The sequence below is a fragment of the Pezoporus wallicus genome, unplaced genomic scaffold (genome assembly GCF_028554395.1).
Source record: "Pezoporus wallicus isolate ANWC-B61680 ecotype Strahan unplaced genomic scaffold, APGP_CSIRO_Pwel_v1 contig_5069, whole genome shotgun sequence".
Taxonomy (NCBI): Eukaryota; Metazoa; Chordata; class Aves; order Psittaciformes; family Psittacidae; genus Pezoporus; species Pezoporus wallicus.
The window spans coordinates 3795727-3811129 of NW_026642361.1; the positions used below are offsets into that span (position 1 = coordinate 3795727).

General features: G+C 39.2%; 1 protein-coding gene across 4 annotated transcripts in view; it reads right to left on the bottom strand.

Moving 5' to 3' along the window:
• SYT1 (synaptotagmin 1) overlaps positions 1-15403 on the bottom strand; it is a 357216-nt gene that overhangs the window by 47014 nt on the left and 294799 nt on the right. For all 4 annotated transcript variants that reach the window (XM_057429544.1, XM_057429546.1, XM_057429543.1 and 1 more), the window contains one exon: positions 7455-7572. In XM_057429544.1, coding sequence (XP_057285527.1) covers positions 7455-7572 — 118 coding nt within the window. The remainder of the gene's footprint in view (positions 1-7454; positions 7573-15403) is intronic.

Genomic DNA, 15403 nt, shown 5'->3' on the forward strand with positions numbered 1-15403 from the left:
AGGGCTTAAAAACCTAAAATATTAACCATCTCATTTTCATATAAGTAATTAACACACACATGTTCGTTCACACTTGCTTTGGGACTGCATTATCAAATGAAAACATACTATAACTTAATCAGGAAGAAGCATGCATACAAACACACACAAAATGCATTATTTAGTTGTGCCTATTCAAACACAAAATATAAGAAGGCTTCCTGCCCTCTGTTTTGGAGAAGGGAGGTTGGGGGGAAATGTGTAACGGTGATAAAATTGTGAGTATTGGCTGGCAGAGTTCACACAGATGGGTGCTGACCTCCTGTACCTTTGGTCAGCATGTTCAATTAAGGAGATGTACACATACGATAAGCTTTGTTTCCTTTTCAGAAGCTGTTCAAACACCTCCTGAGCCCAGGCACGTTTTTGACACACCGTTTTTCCTAAGGTTCCTCACAGCAATGCCTACAGGCTTTGTATCACCTCAGTGGTAATCAGCAGGCACAATCTTTTTCCTCATTTTAATCACAGGAGGAAAAAAAGAGCAGAACAATTTGACTCTGCTTCTTTGTAAGAATCGCCACATTTGGTGATTCATCTAATACAATATATTATTGTGTGCAATAGCCCGTAGCATATGATTCAGTGGAAATTGTGTACTTATTCCAAACCAGACAATTATGTGACAGCTTCTTCATAAGACTCTCCAAAATGTCCTGGAATATGAGAGTCTATGTAACCTTTAACATGGCTTCCATGATGAATACATTATAATTTGGAATACAATTTGATTTTGGAATTGCCTTCTTCAGCTTTTAACTTGAGGAAGAAAGTGGTCTGATGTTGAAGGCTTGAGTTGGGATAAGAAGAAACAGCTCTGTAAGACCTTATCTACCCACTGAAAGAGGACCATTTCAGACAAGACCCCCCTCCCTATTGCCCTGTCTTAGGGAAGATGTCACCAATGGGATGTTCTTCCAGGCAAGAGAAAGATTTTAACATAGTGGAGATTTGGTGACTGATCCCATCACCACTGTAGGAGCCCACAGTGAATTTCCTGTGATGCTGTGTGACCACTTCTCAAGCATTAGAGAGATGTATAGCTGCAGCCATCTCCTGTTGAAAGTTCTGCCAGTTATTACAGCAGAGATACTGAGACAGTAGATGTAGAAATCCTCAAAGTAGAGATCTTAAAATATTTGCTGGTATTGATCTCTGTTGGATTCTTTAGGATTAGGCTAGGTGCAAATGCAGCTGCTCCAGTGGTGCTGTTTCTTGTTTATTTTTACTTTTGTCTTTTAATAAGGCTGTTTTCCCTTAATATTCACTGAGTTATGCTTACAATATGGCTTATAGCAAGGCCACGGCACTAACGGTGCACTTCTCTTCCCATAATATTGCATTTGTGTTAGCTAGCTTTTAAGGTTTCTTATGCTTTCATGAAGTTATTAAAGTGAATGCTCTGGCCGCATAATTCATGAGCATTCTTTCTGTCTTCAAAGAGCTGGTCTCTAAACAATTTTTAATTTTTCTGTCCTTTTCTAAGACATCCAACCAAGCTTCTGAACTTGAATGCAATTTTTAAAATAAATGTCTAACTGTAGAAAACTAGCTTTATTTCTGCTATAGTACCATTTGGTCCCCAGAGATGGCTCTGAATTATAGTATTTGCTTGGCAGATACAGAGGTGCTGTGCATTTTCTATTTATAACTCATAAATATTGAGATTAGCTTTCACACATAATGGACTGGATTATGGGTTGGATTTTCTTTACAGCCATATCTGCAGCTTTCTGAAGAAGGAAAAAGAATATGGACCCAGTAAGAAACCTCTTCTCCTTCCAGCTCTTCCTAAGCATTTATTTGGCATAAATAGGTACAGTTTAGGATCTGCTATAATATTTGATACTTGGCAACAGCTTCTAAGGCAGTTGAGCCCATGCCAACTAGCTACCAGCTAGGTGCCAACTCGCCACTGATAGTCCGGGTCTGACAGGGGGAGTGGTGAGAGGCAGTGGTGCTGAGGGGATAAGGGCAGGGTACATTGCTACCAGGATACATTCCTGGTAATTAGTTTCACTAAAAGCTAAGCATACTAAAACAGAATCATAAACAGTTTGGGTTGGAAAGGACCTTAAAGATCATCTAGTTGCAACCCCCTGCTGTGGGCTCCACTAACCTTCCATTAGACCAGGTTGCTCAAAGCCTCATCCAGCCTGGCTGGGCTAGATATACCTAAAGAACAAAACCACAGTAGCTTTGGTATATTTTTTGAAGGAATAAGCCATCCTGAAATTAATCTCAGAAAGATGATAAACTATGTTTAGGCTTATACTCATTACCAGCTACTAAGAGATGACATTTTGATACAAAAAAGTATTCTGCCAGTAATACATACAGCCACTGACATTCTTAAAAAAAAAAGGCATTTAAGCCAAAGGGCCTGGGTAGGTAAACACCTGTAACAGCAGTCTGTTCAGCTACTAGCCCTAGTCTCTTCCAAAGCTGCAGAGGGAAAACACTTTTCAATGCCTTCATCAAAATAGGAAAAGCTGCTGGAAGTTCAAAGGAAAGCTTTTATTTCATGCTAGGAACAAAAATGAATACAAATGGAGGGTATAGAACTGCCTGCATAAATGTGTATTAATACTGGGAATCTTCCTATGCAATAAACAGAAGCACCGTGTTTATTGCAGAGACCACATTTAGCTGCTTGTCAGATGTCCTGAATTTATTGTTAAACAAGTATTTTTCTTTAGAAAGTAAAAGCTACAAATACAAATCAAGATTAAAATGAATTGAGATAAAAGTTTCATACTCATTTAAATCTCTATGTAAAATCACTACCAGTTTGATTTAAATGAGTATCTCATAGGGAAGCTGCAGATAATTCCTGCTCTCTTTCTGGAGCAGAAGGGATTGTAAGCCTAACTAATGTATCGTAATTCATAGACAACTCTTGTGAAACAAATGGCATTGCTGAGCTGCGTCGGGCTGTTATTGAGGGATTAGTCTGACTATGTCTCTACGGCCTGTTTGGAGAGACACTATGGAAAATTGATTTCAAAATCTTCCAGTTTTGCAAATCATCTAAATGAATTTAAAATAAAACCGAACAAGCAAACAAACAAAAACCAAACAGCAGAGTGTCTTCGGGGTCTAAGTTCCTTTGATTTGCAGTAAGACCTAAGATTCTAAGTCTTGTAGACACACTTGGTGAAGGATATTGATCTATAAAGCCATATAACCCAAATTAACAAATTCAGACAAATAAAAATAATCTCTTTATAACTTACCTTCCTATATATTACCTGCCAGATGTTCAATTCATTAAAAATGCATTTGAATATAATTTAAATAATTAAAATTCCATTTTAAAACATCCATAATTGTTTGCCAGAGGCTCTTGCTCACCAGAAATAATAGTTTCCACTTGTTGTGGACACTTGATAAGCTCAGGCTGAATAGTTCCAGTGTTGGAGCCAAAGTTTGCTTTAGTCACAGCCTGATGTTGCAATTAAGTTTAAGACCTGGGACATTATTGCTCAGATGGGTGATCTGAGTTTTGTTACAAGGAGTCTAATGAATTTCATCATTAGTCTGTTGTTTTTTATTGTCGGTTTCTGAAGTAACATGTGATTGGCTTTTGACCGCTAGTAAGATTTATGGAAAAGTTCAAAATGCTGGAGACAAAGCCTTTCATTTTTTGCAAGTGTAGTAACAATCAGATAGGATATATATATATACTGATTAGTGGGATTAAGGTTTCACCAGCAGAAGCCCTACAGAAATGCCAGAAAAGATGGTACTCTCAATGTACTTTGATCAATCAACTGCTGTTGATAAGTATTTCTGTAATTGGGCTTTCTATCAGTACAACATAAATATACATGTTAAAAATCAAGCATGCATTTAAGTCTGATTGACCACAGTTATGAACTTAAGAATTTTCTAAGAATAAGTTTAGAAGACTGCAGTGTCAGCTGGCTTCATTTGGAGTTTGGCTCAGATGCCTCTATACAAACGCCCATAGTATGGGGGACAAACAAGAGGAATTAGAGATGTGTGCACATCTACGGGGGTATGATATAATAGGCATCACAGAAACATGGTGGGGTGGCTCCTATGACTGGAGTGTTGGAATGGAAGGTTACAGGCTCTTTAGAAAAGACAGGCCCGGCAGGTGGGGAGGGGGAGTTGCCCTTTATGTTAGGGATAGGCTGGAGAGTATGGAACTCTGTCTGGGGACAGGTGAGCAGTCCACAGAGAGTTTGTGGGCCAGGGTTAAAGGGAGAACAGCTCAGGAATGTTGCATCCCAACTAGAAGGAAGTGCAGCAGGAGGAAGGCCAGGAGACCTCCATGGATGGATAAGGAGCTGCTGAGGAAACTCTGAAGGAAGAAAGAGGCTTATAAAATGTGGAAGCAAGGACAGACGGCCTGGGAAGAGTACAGGGATGTTGTCTGGGAAGCTGGGGAACAGGTTAGGAAAGCCAAGGCCCAGTTAGAATTAAACTTGGCTAGGGGTGTGAAAGATAACAGGAAGGGATTCTGTAGATACGTAGCAAATAAAAGACAGACTAGGGACAACTTAGGCCCCCTCCAGAAGCCATCAGGAGAACTGGCTACCCTAGATTTGGAGAAGGCTGAGGTTCTGAATGACTTCTTTGCCTCAGTCTTCATTGGCAAAGGCTCTGACCACACCACCCAAGTCTTGAAAGGTAACACAGGGACTGTGAGCATGAAGACCTTGGGCCCACTGTAGGAGAGGATCTGGTTCGAGACCATCTTAAGAACCTGAATGTACACAAGTCCATGGGACTTGATGAAATCCATCCGTGGGTCCTGAAGGAGCTGAGGAATGAAGTTGCTAAGCCGCTGGCCATCATATTTGAAAGATCATGGCAGTCAGGTGAATTTCCCGATGACTGGAAAAAGGGAAATAGAACCCCCATTTTCAAGAAGGGGAAAATGGATGACCTGGGGAACTACAGACCAGTCAGTCTCACCTCTGTGCCTGGCAAAATCTTGGAGCAGATTCTCCTGGAAGGCATGCTAAGGCACATGAAAATCAACAAGGTGCTTGGTGACAGCCAGCATGGCTTCACTAAGGGGAAATCCTGCCTGACCAATTTGGTGGCCTTGTATGATGGGGCTACAGAATTGATGGACAGGGGAAGAGCAGTTGATGTCATCTACCTGGGCTTATGCAAAGTGTTCAACACTGTCTCACATGACATCCTTGTCTCTAAATCGGAGAGACATCAATTTGATAGATGGAGCACTCGGTGGATAAAGAACTGGCTGGATGGAACTAGATGATCTTAAGGTCCTTTCCAACCCTAACTATTCTATGGTTCTATGATACAAGAGAAAGCAGAGCCCTTTTCAAATGTCTGTGTTCTGCTTTTCCAGTATCTTCTCCAAAATATGAGAGAACAATGAAAATACATATTTTAAACTCAAAACCGAGACCTTGTCTAAAGTTTTCCCCATCTGTGTCAACTACATAATTTTCACCTCTTGCTAATGGCTTTCCCTTGGTGACAGTAAGTGCTGTTGATTCTATAGGTAACATTCAGCTGGAGATCACATTTGATTGTTAACATTTTCCACCTCCACTGCAACACAAAACTTGTGGTTTTGCAAAACAAGAAGCCAGTTTAGTACCTAGAGAAAATAACAAAACTAGTGAGGAAAGCATTCAGTAATCAAGATAAAATCCTGTCACCTTCATTACCACTTAACGTTACTGTACTTTGAGAGCAGGTATTATTTAGTGTGAATAATGACAACAGAATCTCAGCTTGATTTCAGATGTTATTTCCACATAATTTATTCAAAAGATAAATTCCCTAATGAAAGATACTGGATCCATTTTAAACCAACATTATTTAATCTATAATTACTGCCTCAGGAATACCGTACTAACTGCCATTTATCACTGTCGGTGACTTTTGAATTCCTGCTATAGCCACAGTATCCCATTGGGTTTGTTTGTCTCAGAGAACATGATGTTTCTAGTTTGGCATGGCCCTAAAAAAGGAGGCCAAAACCTGTCATCCCCTAGAAATATATTTCAACATCCTCTCTGTGCTTCATCATAAAGGAGAGTAGGCCCATTCACTTCCTCATAGTTATTTCCAACACAACACATTGTATTTTCCATGTGAAGTCTGTAGAAGGTCTTCAGTTCATTAATGCTTTCCTTCCCCTTTCCTTTTTTTCTTATGAGTATCTATTTTCCATCACATTTCTTGCAAAGCTTGGAAAAGAATATAGATGCTTTGGCTCTCGGAGCTACACTTCTGTCAAAAGACCCATGCTCTTCTTTACTATTAGAATCTAAGATGCCAGTTAGGAAGCAAATGTACTTAAGAACATTAATTCGCAATTGGTTGAGTAAGAGCATTAGGGAAACTTAGTTGTGTGTCTCCTAATCCAGCCTCCATTTTAGACAAGTAAAAGCTAGATTTGATTTAGGTAATGACTACAATATTTTGATGCCTTTTACTTTATGATGTCTGTTGCTGTACAGTAGAAGACTTTAAAAGGAAGTAAAAGAAGATAACTGGTTACTGGTAAGAAACTTCGTCTCCTCTCACTTTGTGAAGGTCCTCCTATTACTGTTCATTACAAGTGGCAAACAAGATCTTCAGGTCGCTTTTAGCAGGTTCACATTTCTTTGTGTATTTTGGTTACAAATTCCAGACACAGCAGAGAACAGAAGCCTACATGGAGCCCCACCAGGACCCTAGGACACAGCCCTACTGTCACATGTGCTGACCGCACCATCCTTTAGAGATGGCATACATCATCTCACTCATGCTGTGTAGAGCCCTAGTATGAGGAAAGACTACAAGGAATATTTGTAGTTATGTTGGAGATATCAACCTCACTGACTACCACAACTGCAAGACTGTAATTTTGATTGCAGGTGTACATGCAAATGTAGAGCACTCCCAACTGTGCGCAAGGAAGCAATCACACCTGAGCCCTTCAAATGTAGAGACAATTACCCTAGCACCTCAACCAGCAGTCAGCATGGTGACCTGTCATGAGATCCTCTATTATGTATGAGTAACACTGCAGGAAAACACTCATGTTTTGTGAGATCATACAGACTATAGGAACTGTAGTCAGATTTTTTTTCCTCTTGCTTGAATAGTCTGTATTTATCTCCAGGCAACAGGAGAGAAGGAGAGTACAGAGAGCTTGCACTGTGATCTGAATGTTTAATTCTTCAGACCTTGCTTTGGAAAGGAATGCCATGTATAACGAAAATCGTTTTTTTTAAAGCTAGAATGAATTCTGATACACTCAGTCATGCCCTAACTTTCAGAAAACACAAACTCCTTTTTTCAGACAGTGAACAAGAGTCGCTACCTTCTCAACCGAGAGTTCTTCGATAGCAAATGAGTTTACTTTATGCCTTTACAAGCCTGCAAAATCTACAAGCAGATTTTCATGCACATACCTGATAGTCCACCAACATCCATCTTTTTCAGGTTCTTTGCCTCCAGAATGACGACAGTCAGTTTGCCAGCAGTAGGCACATAACGGAGGGAGAAGCAAATATCACCCAGTTTTTCTTGCTGTGAAAACAAACAAGGCATGGTGTTATACTTTTGTAGTCTTCTGGTACCTTTTAAAAATGCAGTTTTGAAAGCTCCACAGAAAATGAAGAGGATTACATCTCAAACTCCTACTGTTTAACAAAACATTCAAACTGACACCATGAGATATCAGACACAAGTTGCCAGCTTAAATCCTTGATAACTTCAAGTCTGTTGCAGCAACCGGAGTCCACAGCAACTACCCAGCATGGAGGCAATGATACATGCTGGCTGCAAAATACCTTATACTGCTCAGGATTTCATCCCTGATAGTTGGGGTTTCACAAATACTGTCTGACTTTAAATAAAGTCATGACTATTTTTTCCCCAGGTTGTGTTTCAGCAGAAATCAATTAACACACATGCATAGACCACTATGGGACAAAACAGTAACGTGGGTGTTTCTCACCACACTTTGTCACGGAAGCAAAAAGTATTAAAAACACAAAGCACAAACCATTCAGTATACATATAAAAAGACTTGTCTCCTATCTAACAGGGGGAAAAATAAATAAAAGGGCAGACACAGACCAGGAAAGCACACAGTGCATCCCTTCTCATATCAGAACAGCTAGAAGGATTTGCTTTCACCTTCAGCCTTGTAGCCCAACCTCAGGGCTCCTGCCAAATGCAACCTTTCACTATTCATTTCTTAGTACATTCCTAAAAGCTCTGGCAAAGAGGAAAAGGCTGAATTATGTTCAGAATTACATGAACTTTGTTTTAAAAAGGAAGAAAATAGATCTGAACTTACAGACACAAAAGAGAGAATAACAGGAGAATACTACTTAGAAATGATCACTAGGATGATCCAAGCTGCTTTTCTCATTCCTTTCAGGTACAATGGTATCTCTAGGGGAGTAACAAGGTTGCTTCTGAGGCAAGAGTAAGGTTACACTGAACAGTCCAATAAAGCATTTCAGACAGCAATGTTCCCCTTTCAAAGACAGTAGTTCTGGCATGTCTGTTTCCAGAATTCATCCTGGCAGTAAAGTACATTCCCGTAAAGATGTCTCTCTTCTGAATAAACTGGAAGGTTGGTTGCTGAAGTTTTGGGGCTGTATCCAAGCTTTTTGTTAAGACACTACGTAATTTTTTGCAAGAATTATTTATGTTTTCCCCATTCCACAAATGCAAAAAGAATCTGGCAATTTACCAGGTTTGAAGAGCCAACCTGAAAGAGGTGAAGTTAGAACCTTACCTAAAAATCTGAGGAAGCACTCCTGAGGCAACTGGCTCACATATTCATGGATGCAGTGGGTAATTCCTAGATAAAAGACAGCCCATGTCCTAACGACTTTATCATCCATGTAAGAGGAACCCAAATATTCCTTTCCAAATGGGAGCTCAAGCTTCCAAGTCATTTAAGAGAAACTAAACTTCATCCACTAAACCAAGTTTTCAGCATCAGCAGCAGTTCTCTCAATAGCTCTTACACATAATCACTTTTTATCCAAGTTTGGATAAGCTTCTGCATTATACCTATTTGAAGCATGCATGCCGGATACTCAGCTATGCTTCAGAGTTTACATCTTCCTCCTTTACCAAAAGGTGTGTGAACTTGTCTTAGAAGACATCCTTGGGGATGCAGAATCCTTTGTTATGCCCAACAATGAACAGGCACCATACGTATTAAGAATGGTACCGCGAAGTTACCTTTCCTTTTACTTTTAAAAAACTTTTAAAACTGCAACAATAACGCAACACCTATAAAGTGACAGACTCTGAAGTGATTATTACAAGTTGGGAATGAGACCCAGGCATGTAATAGATGTTTTTCAGGAACTATAAGCTCAGTGATCACCAGCAGTCAGGAAACATACGTAACACAGAGTTCGGAAATGCACAGGAAGAGCATAACAAAATAGCTCATGGTTTTAAATGTGTGTATCACATAAAAATGTTGTCAGAATGCGCATGTGCCACTATCTTGAAAACTTACAGTGCCCTTCCCACCTCAAAAAGGGTATGGTAGAATTGGGAAAGATTCCAAGAAAAGCAGCAGGAATGATCAAAATTACGGCACAGCTTCTGCAGAAGGAACGGCTAAGAGGATTAGGAATCAGCAGGCTGCAAAAGGGTTGTTGGGTAGCAGTATCTTGAAGATCTCTATCTGACCCAGGAGGGCTATAAGAACAGATCCTAGAATCAGAAAATTTACATTTTTAACTTGTATCTAACAGTAGGTATCTCTGATAGCATGGACTGCACTGTTGTGGAAGGACTTCTTCTTCCCTGTCTGCATATACTGTTATGAACCCCAGTGTAGATTCAGATCATGGAAATAGGATTTCAGCTGTGCAATCTGCATAGCTCATGCTTGGCTCTAACTGAGCTTGTAATGGCACGGTGACAGCAAAACATGCTCCTGTTTCCCCAGTATTCGGATTTGAAAGTCCATATTGGCCAGGCTAATGGTGAAGTTGATTTATCACTTGCAGCTTGTTCAGAATGGAAGAAATCAATTGCTTATTGATTTGTGTTATCATGATCACAGCTCACCCAGCCGCCCAGTGTTCTCCACGGACACTATTACCTGGTATTCTTGGTTTAAAATAGCCTGGTTGATTCATGGGGCTCTGAATAAGACTGAAACAGGGTATATTTGAAAGCTTCTTTTAGTACTCCATCTTAGAGACCTTTGTACTCATGTATCACCTGATATTTAAGGGCTCTGCACTCACCTCTAAATTCACTAGACAGAGCTGTGGTTGTAGCAGCACGGGAAGTTTTATTCCCTTGTATTCATCAGAGATGTACCTCACTGACAGAATATCTAAATATCTATTTTTGAAGGTACAGTTAAATCAATACCATATTGTTCCTTTGAGTGGATTTTTGTCTTATTTTTCTTCTTTTTTTTTTACTTGTGCTAAGACTCGAGTGTGTTTGGTAAGCATAAAATAGTGTTAGGATTGTTGTTTCTGATCTGAGTGCTTCAGCAGAGGCTGGAGGAGGTTCTTTACAAATATGTATGTAAATTCTTCGCGGCAGTTATGCCACTAAGACCATCACCTCTCACCAGCCTTTCTCCATCTGCAATCATGTTATGCTTCTGTGCAAATACTGCAATTGTCTACACAGAAGAGTAATTTTATGGGAGAATTTAATGCATTTTAGGCTCTTTTAATGCCTTTTAGCTGCAGGAAGCTTGGAGAAGAAGCCAGCATCATGTAAACAGCCAGTTTTCCACAGATCACCAGCAAGCCATGAGAAATGCAGCAGATGATGGCCTCATTCCAGTGAATAACTTGAAGAAAAAGCAGAAGTGTCTCTTTAAATGCCTACAGAATCACATTTAGTACTTTTTTGTTGCTATTAAAATCTGTATTAGCTGCATTTCTTCAGTATTTCTTGTACTTTTAACATTTTCTCTCTGCTTGACTGCCAAAGTTTTCCATTTCTAAGCTTTTTTTTTAAATATATGTCAGGCAAAATACTCCAAGTGGCAGCACTGAAATGAGGGAACAAAATGCAATCACTAGAGGTGTGGTTTGGAGGAGATAAACCCCTGCAGGGCTGCAAGGTACAGATGAGTGGTTTTGGTGTGGTGATTATCTCATGGAGGTGCCTTATTGTTATTATTAATTTCTTTCAGTCCTATGTATAAACAATTTATGTTAGTAAATTGCTTTGATCTCTGATGGAAACTGTAAGTTAGTGTTAGGAACTTCCAACTGGGAGGTTCACACACATTAACCTATTAATGTATAATGCCTAAACACCAGTCAAAAGACTCTCTCCATCTAAGCAACTTCGTAACTTTACTACATTTAAAGAGGATGCAATGGAGCAGAATATAAATAACACAGTGCTGCTAACATTTATTCAGCTTAGAAAAGGCTATCTGAAATCCTGTTGAGAACTTGGACTTATTAAAGGTGACTCTAAGCAGCTCCTGCTTGTCTCATTTTTCTTCTCGTATTTGTCAGTAGTCATTTTTGCCTCTATAGTACACTCTCCTAATGAGCTTCAGAGAAAAATGCTATTTATGCAGGTTACTCTCATTCACACTGCAGAATCTTTAACAGAGATATCCATCTTCTTAATATAAACATTCTCCACATTTTTGTGGAAGATATGAGAAAGCTGATCTTTGCAGCTGTCTTGGTAAAACAATACCAAAATAATGAGCCACAGAGCCGTATGCTTTTCCTAATTGGAACTATGGCTCCAAAATAGTCAGTGGAGGAAGTATATAAACACAGAGAAGTGGGTTTCCAACTTCAGTACCTGGTTTTGATTGTGGATATTTGCATAAGGCTGAGAGACACACACAGCATGTGGTTTATGGGTGGCAATCCAAAATACAATTTTTTCACCAATCAATATTTACAGTGGAAACTCATAATGTTCATTGTATAGTTTTTGCACCAACCAAATGTTTTAAAACTCTGCAGAGAGAACAGGGACAACATAAAGGTGGGTCATAAGGAAACCCATGTAAAATTTAATGACAGAATCTCCAGTCCCAATTCTCACATCCATGGGCTTCAGACATTTCTGAGACCATTGTATTCTGTCAACACACAGAGATCGCAAATCCAACAAATTTCTTTTCTAGGCACACAAACCATAAATACACTAATCTGCAAAGGTGGCACAATAGTAACAGTAGCAGAATCACATGGATGCAGAAACGGATGACATAGACCGGCCACAACTTCAATTAAACCAGCACCGCAAATGTGCAGAATTAGCAAACCATACACGTAGCTGGGATCTACAACTGGGAAAGTATTGTTCCTCCAGGCACCTAGGACAAATAGAGATCATACCGGCAAAAAGAAATACTTGTTTGTTGGGCTTCCTTTTTTTCTTTAAACCTGAAATTTTATTGCCACAACAGCTATCTTCAATATTACCAGCTTCCAAGGCATTGCACTTTTGGTAAATACATGGTTAAAGAGCAAAGCAGAAAATTTCAGATCTGCAATATGTATAGTCATAAAAGACAATGTTTTACGCTTGCACATCAGGGACCAGATGACCTCACAACAGGAAAACGGTTCTGCCACAATTAGACAAAGGAGTGGGAAGAGAGCAAGAAGCTCCTAAAACTCAGTTTGCAAAAATAGGCTAAAAATAGATGGTGCAGCAGGGAAAGATAAGGAAGAATCAGAAAGAGAAAGAAAAGCTGGAGCTAATGTGACCCATTATTATAGCACTTTTTGCAACTATCAAGTGATTATGTCTGCACACCAAGCACCACTGTACCCCACAAAGTCTATGAACTACTTTTGGAACAAAGCACTGAGAGCAAACAGGACAGGCAGAGCTCTCCCCAGCAATTTCAATCAAAAGGCTGATTACAGAAGTAGCTATTTCAGACTTTCAAAATGTTAACTATAAACCCAGTCAATATAAACCTAAGGACTTAACTAAGCCATTAATCTGACAAGCAGAATAATTCCTTTGCTGTCTAAAAGTATTTAAGGCCCATGAACAGGGCAGCCACACTGTTATACAGCTAGCAGTAAAGAGGTTCTAAATGCTTCTGGAGAGAAGGAAGAACCTTCTTCATGATTATACCTACTGTGATTTTGAAGAAAATATTTTAAACCAATAAAATATGAACAGACAAGTTCACTCCTACTGCATGTTTCTTTATTCACAGGAATAATCCACTTGTTTTACAAAATGGAAATACAGTGTCTGTGATCAAAAGTCTCTCCTGTTTGCTTTTACTAACATTATTTCAGAAGTGTGTTCATAGGTTATACCCTCTCCAAATGTGCAATCTTGGCCATAAAAGGAAGCTCCTGTTCATGTAAAGTGTTGGGTTACAAGCCACATAATAAGTACCTTGAGAAGCAAAGCAAACTGAAATAGGTTACAGTAGGAGATCTTGGAAGAAACAGAGGGTTTTGGAGGCAAAGATCCAGAGAGCTCGTTTTGGACGCCATAAAAAAGGGACTAGCAGTGACAACAGGCTTAAGAAGAGATGGAAAGGAGATTGACACTGGGTGAACAGAGAACAGAAATAGAAGCAAAGGTCCATGTGTTAATTTTTAAAAGGGATTAGTTTTAGGGCAGACAGCTATCTTTCAAATGAAGAGAATTTATTAAAGATATCAGGAGGTGGTATCTGTCAGGATGCAGTCATGGTATAAAGTAGGAGTGAGGAAAAGCCAAAAGAAACGGTTTAATTGCACGTCCCTTTTGACTGATTTCCCTACTACAATCCTACTCTCTGACTCCTTTGTGATACAATTCTGTATGCCAGCATTACTTTTTACCTTCGCTTAAAGGGAACAGACCTAGCAGGATCTTCCTGTTGAAATAAAAATCTATTATTTTCTTTTCCTTCCCTCCCCCATCCCTCTGAACGGCACTACTTGACATAGATAGTCTTCAAAAATCTGTCTTCTTATTGCAATATATAGAGAGAAATGTAGTAAATCACATTTCTTTTTACTGCCCTAACTATGTAATATTCTCCAACACAATGGTAAATGGGATTTGAAAGTAAATTGGGCAGTATTTTGAACCAGTCAATGTTATTAAAAACTTAACAAGTCAGGTTTTGTTAGCTTCCTCCGTTTAGTCCTTTTCATTACATTTTTAACTGTTTAGAGAAAGCATTTCTATTACCGCTTTCAAAAAAGCAGAGAACATGGAAAAAGAACATTGTTATTAGTAGAAAATGACACTTCACAGTCATCAGTTTAAAAGCATTACAATCAGCTGCCTCTTGCAAAATGAGAAACACTGTGGCTGAAGGCACTTGAAATCAAAGATTAGCAGAAATGCACTCTTTGATTTCCAGACAAGAGGCTATGCTAGCAAACATACCAAGTTCTTAATTAAACAAGAAAATGAATTTCTGAAATAAATGAGAGCGGAAGGAATGAATTAAAAGAAATATACATGCCTGGTTTTCTGTAATTCTGCCTACCCACAAATGCTTGCAGCTGGCTGTTCTGCTTTAATGAGTGCATCTTGCTCTGTTTTGCCACTTGGCTTCTCCTCAGCTCCTGCCCGATCATATTTCGAAATGTCACTCACATTTATACAGGCCAGTGCACAAACCAAAATTAATTTAACTGAATGGCACATTAATATTATTACTTTTGACAGCATGGAAAACTTATTAACTGTAGCATTGTCACAAGGCTAGTCTTCTAGTGAGCAGCCCCAGTACAACATTGAAAGGAAATGTAATACACTTGAAAGATTTTTTTTTTTTTTTTTTGCTTATCAGACACCATGAGAAGTCAAATTATGAAGCTTTTCCATAATTACTAGAGTATTATATCTGCATTGCAGTCACTCTACAGAAAGTCCTTCTCCTGTGATAGGGTACAGGAAGGCACAGTACAGTACCCTTACTTGATGTGAAAACACCTCTTGTAATAAGTATGGGCGCCTTAATGCTTAGTTAATGCAGTTTCTACTACTAAGGGTGTCTTAGTTTCAAAAAGCAACTGACTCCAAAGTTTGAGACTGGAATTGCAGCATACATCAGAAAATATACAGGATTGGTAGGCAGCAAAGAACAGTAACTAAAAATCAAATCCCTTAGTGATACCTTACTTGTAAGATGTACCAATGAATGTGGTACTGTATTAAAAACCTGGCATGAACAGAGTCCTTGCTACAATGACCATACATTATTGCTTGATGAAAGCCAGAACGGATTAAACAAGCCAGTGGGTGGGAATGGTTGGCATAATAGCTGCTGAAATTCAGTAACCCCAGGGAAAGACTGTGAGGTGAATTCAGTGCCTCCATTACTGAAGCCATACAGTATATTTCTATTTGCTCTGCAAGAGCCACAAAGGGAAACTCAGAGAAATTTATGGGTTAC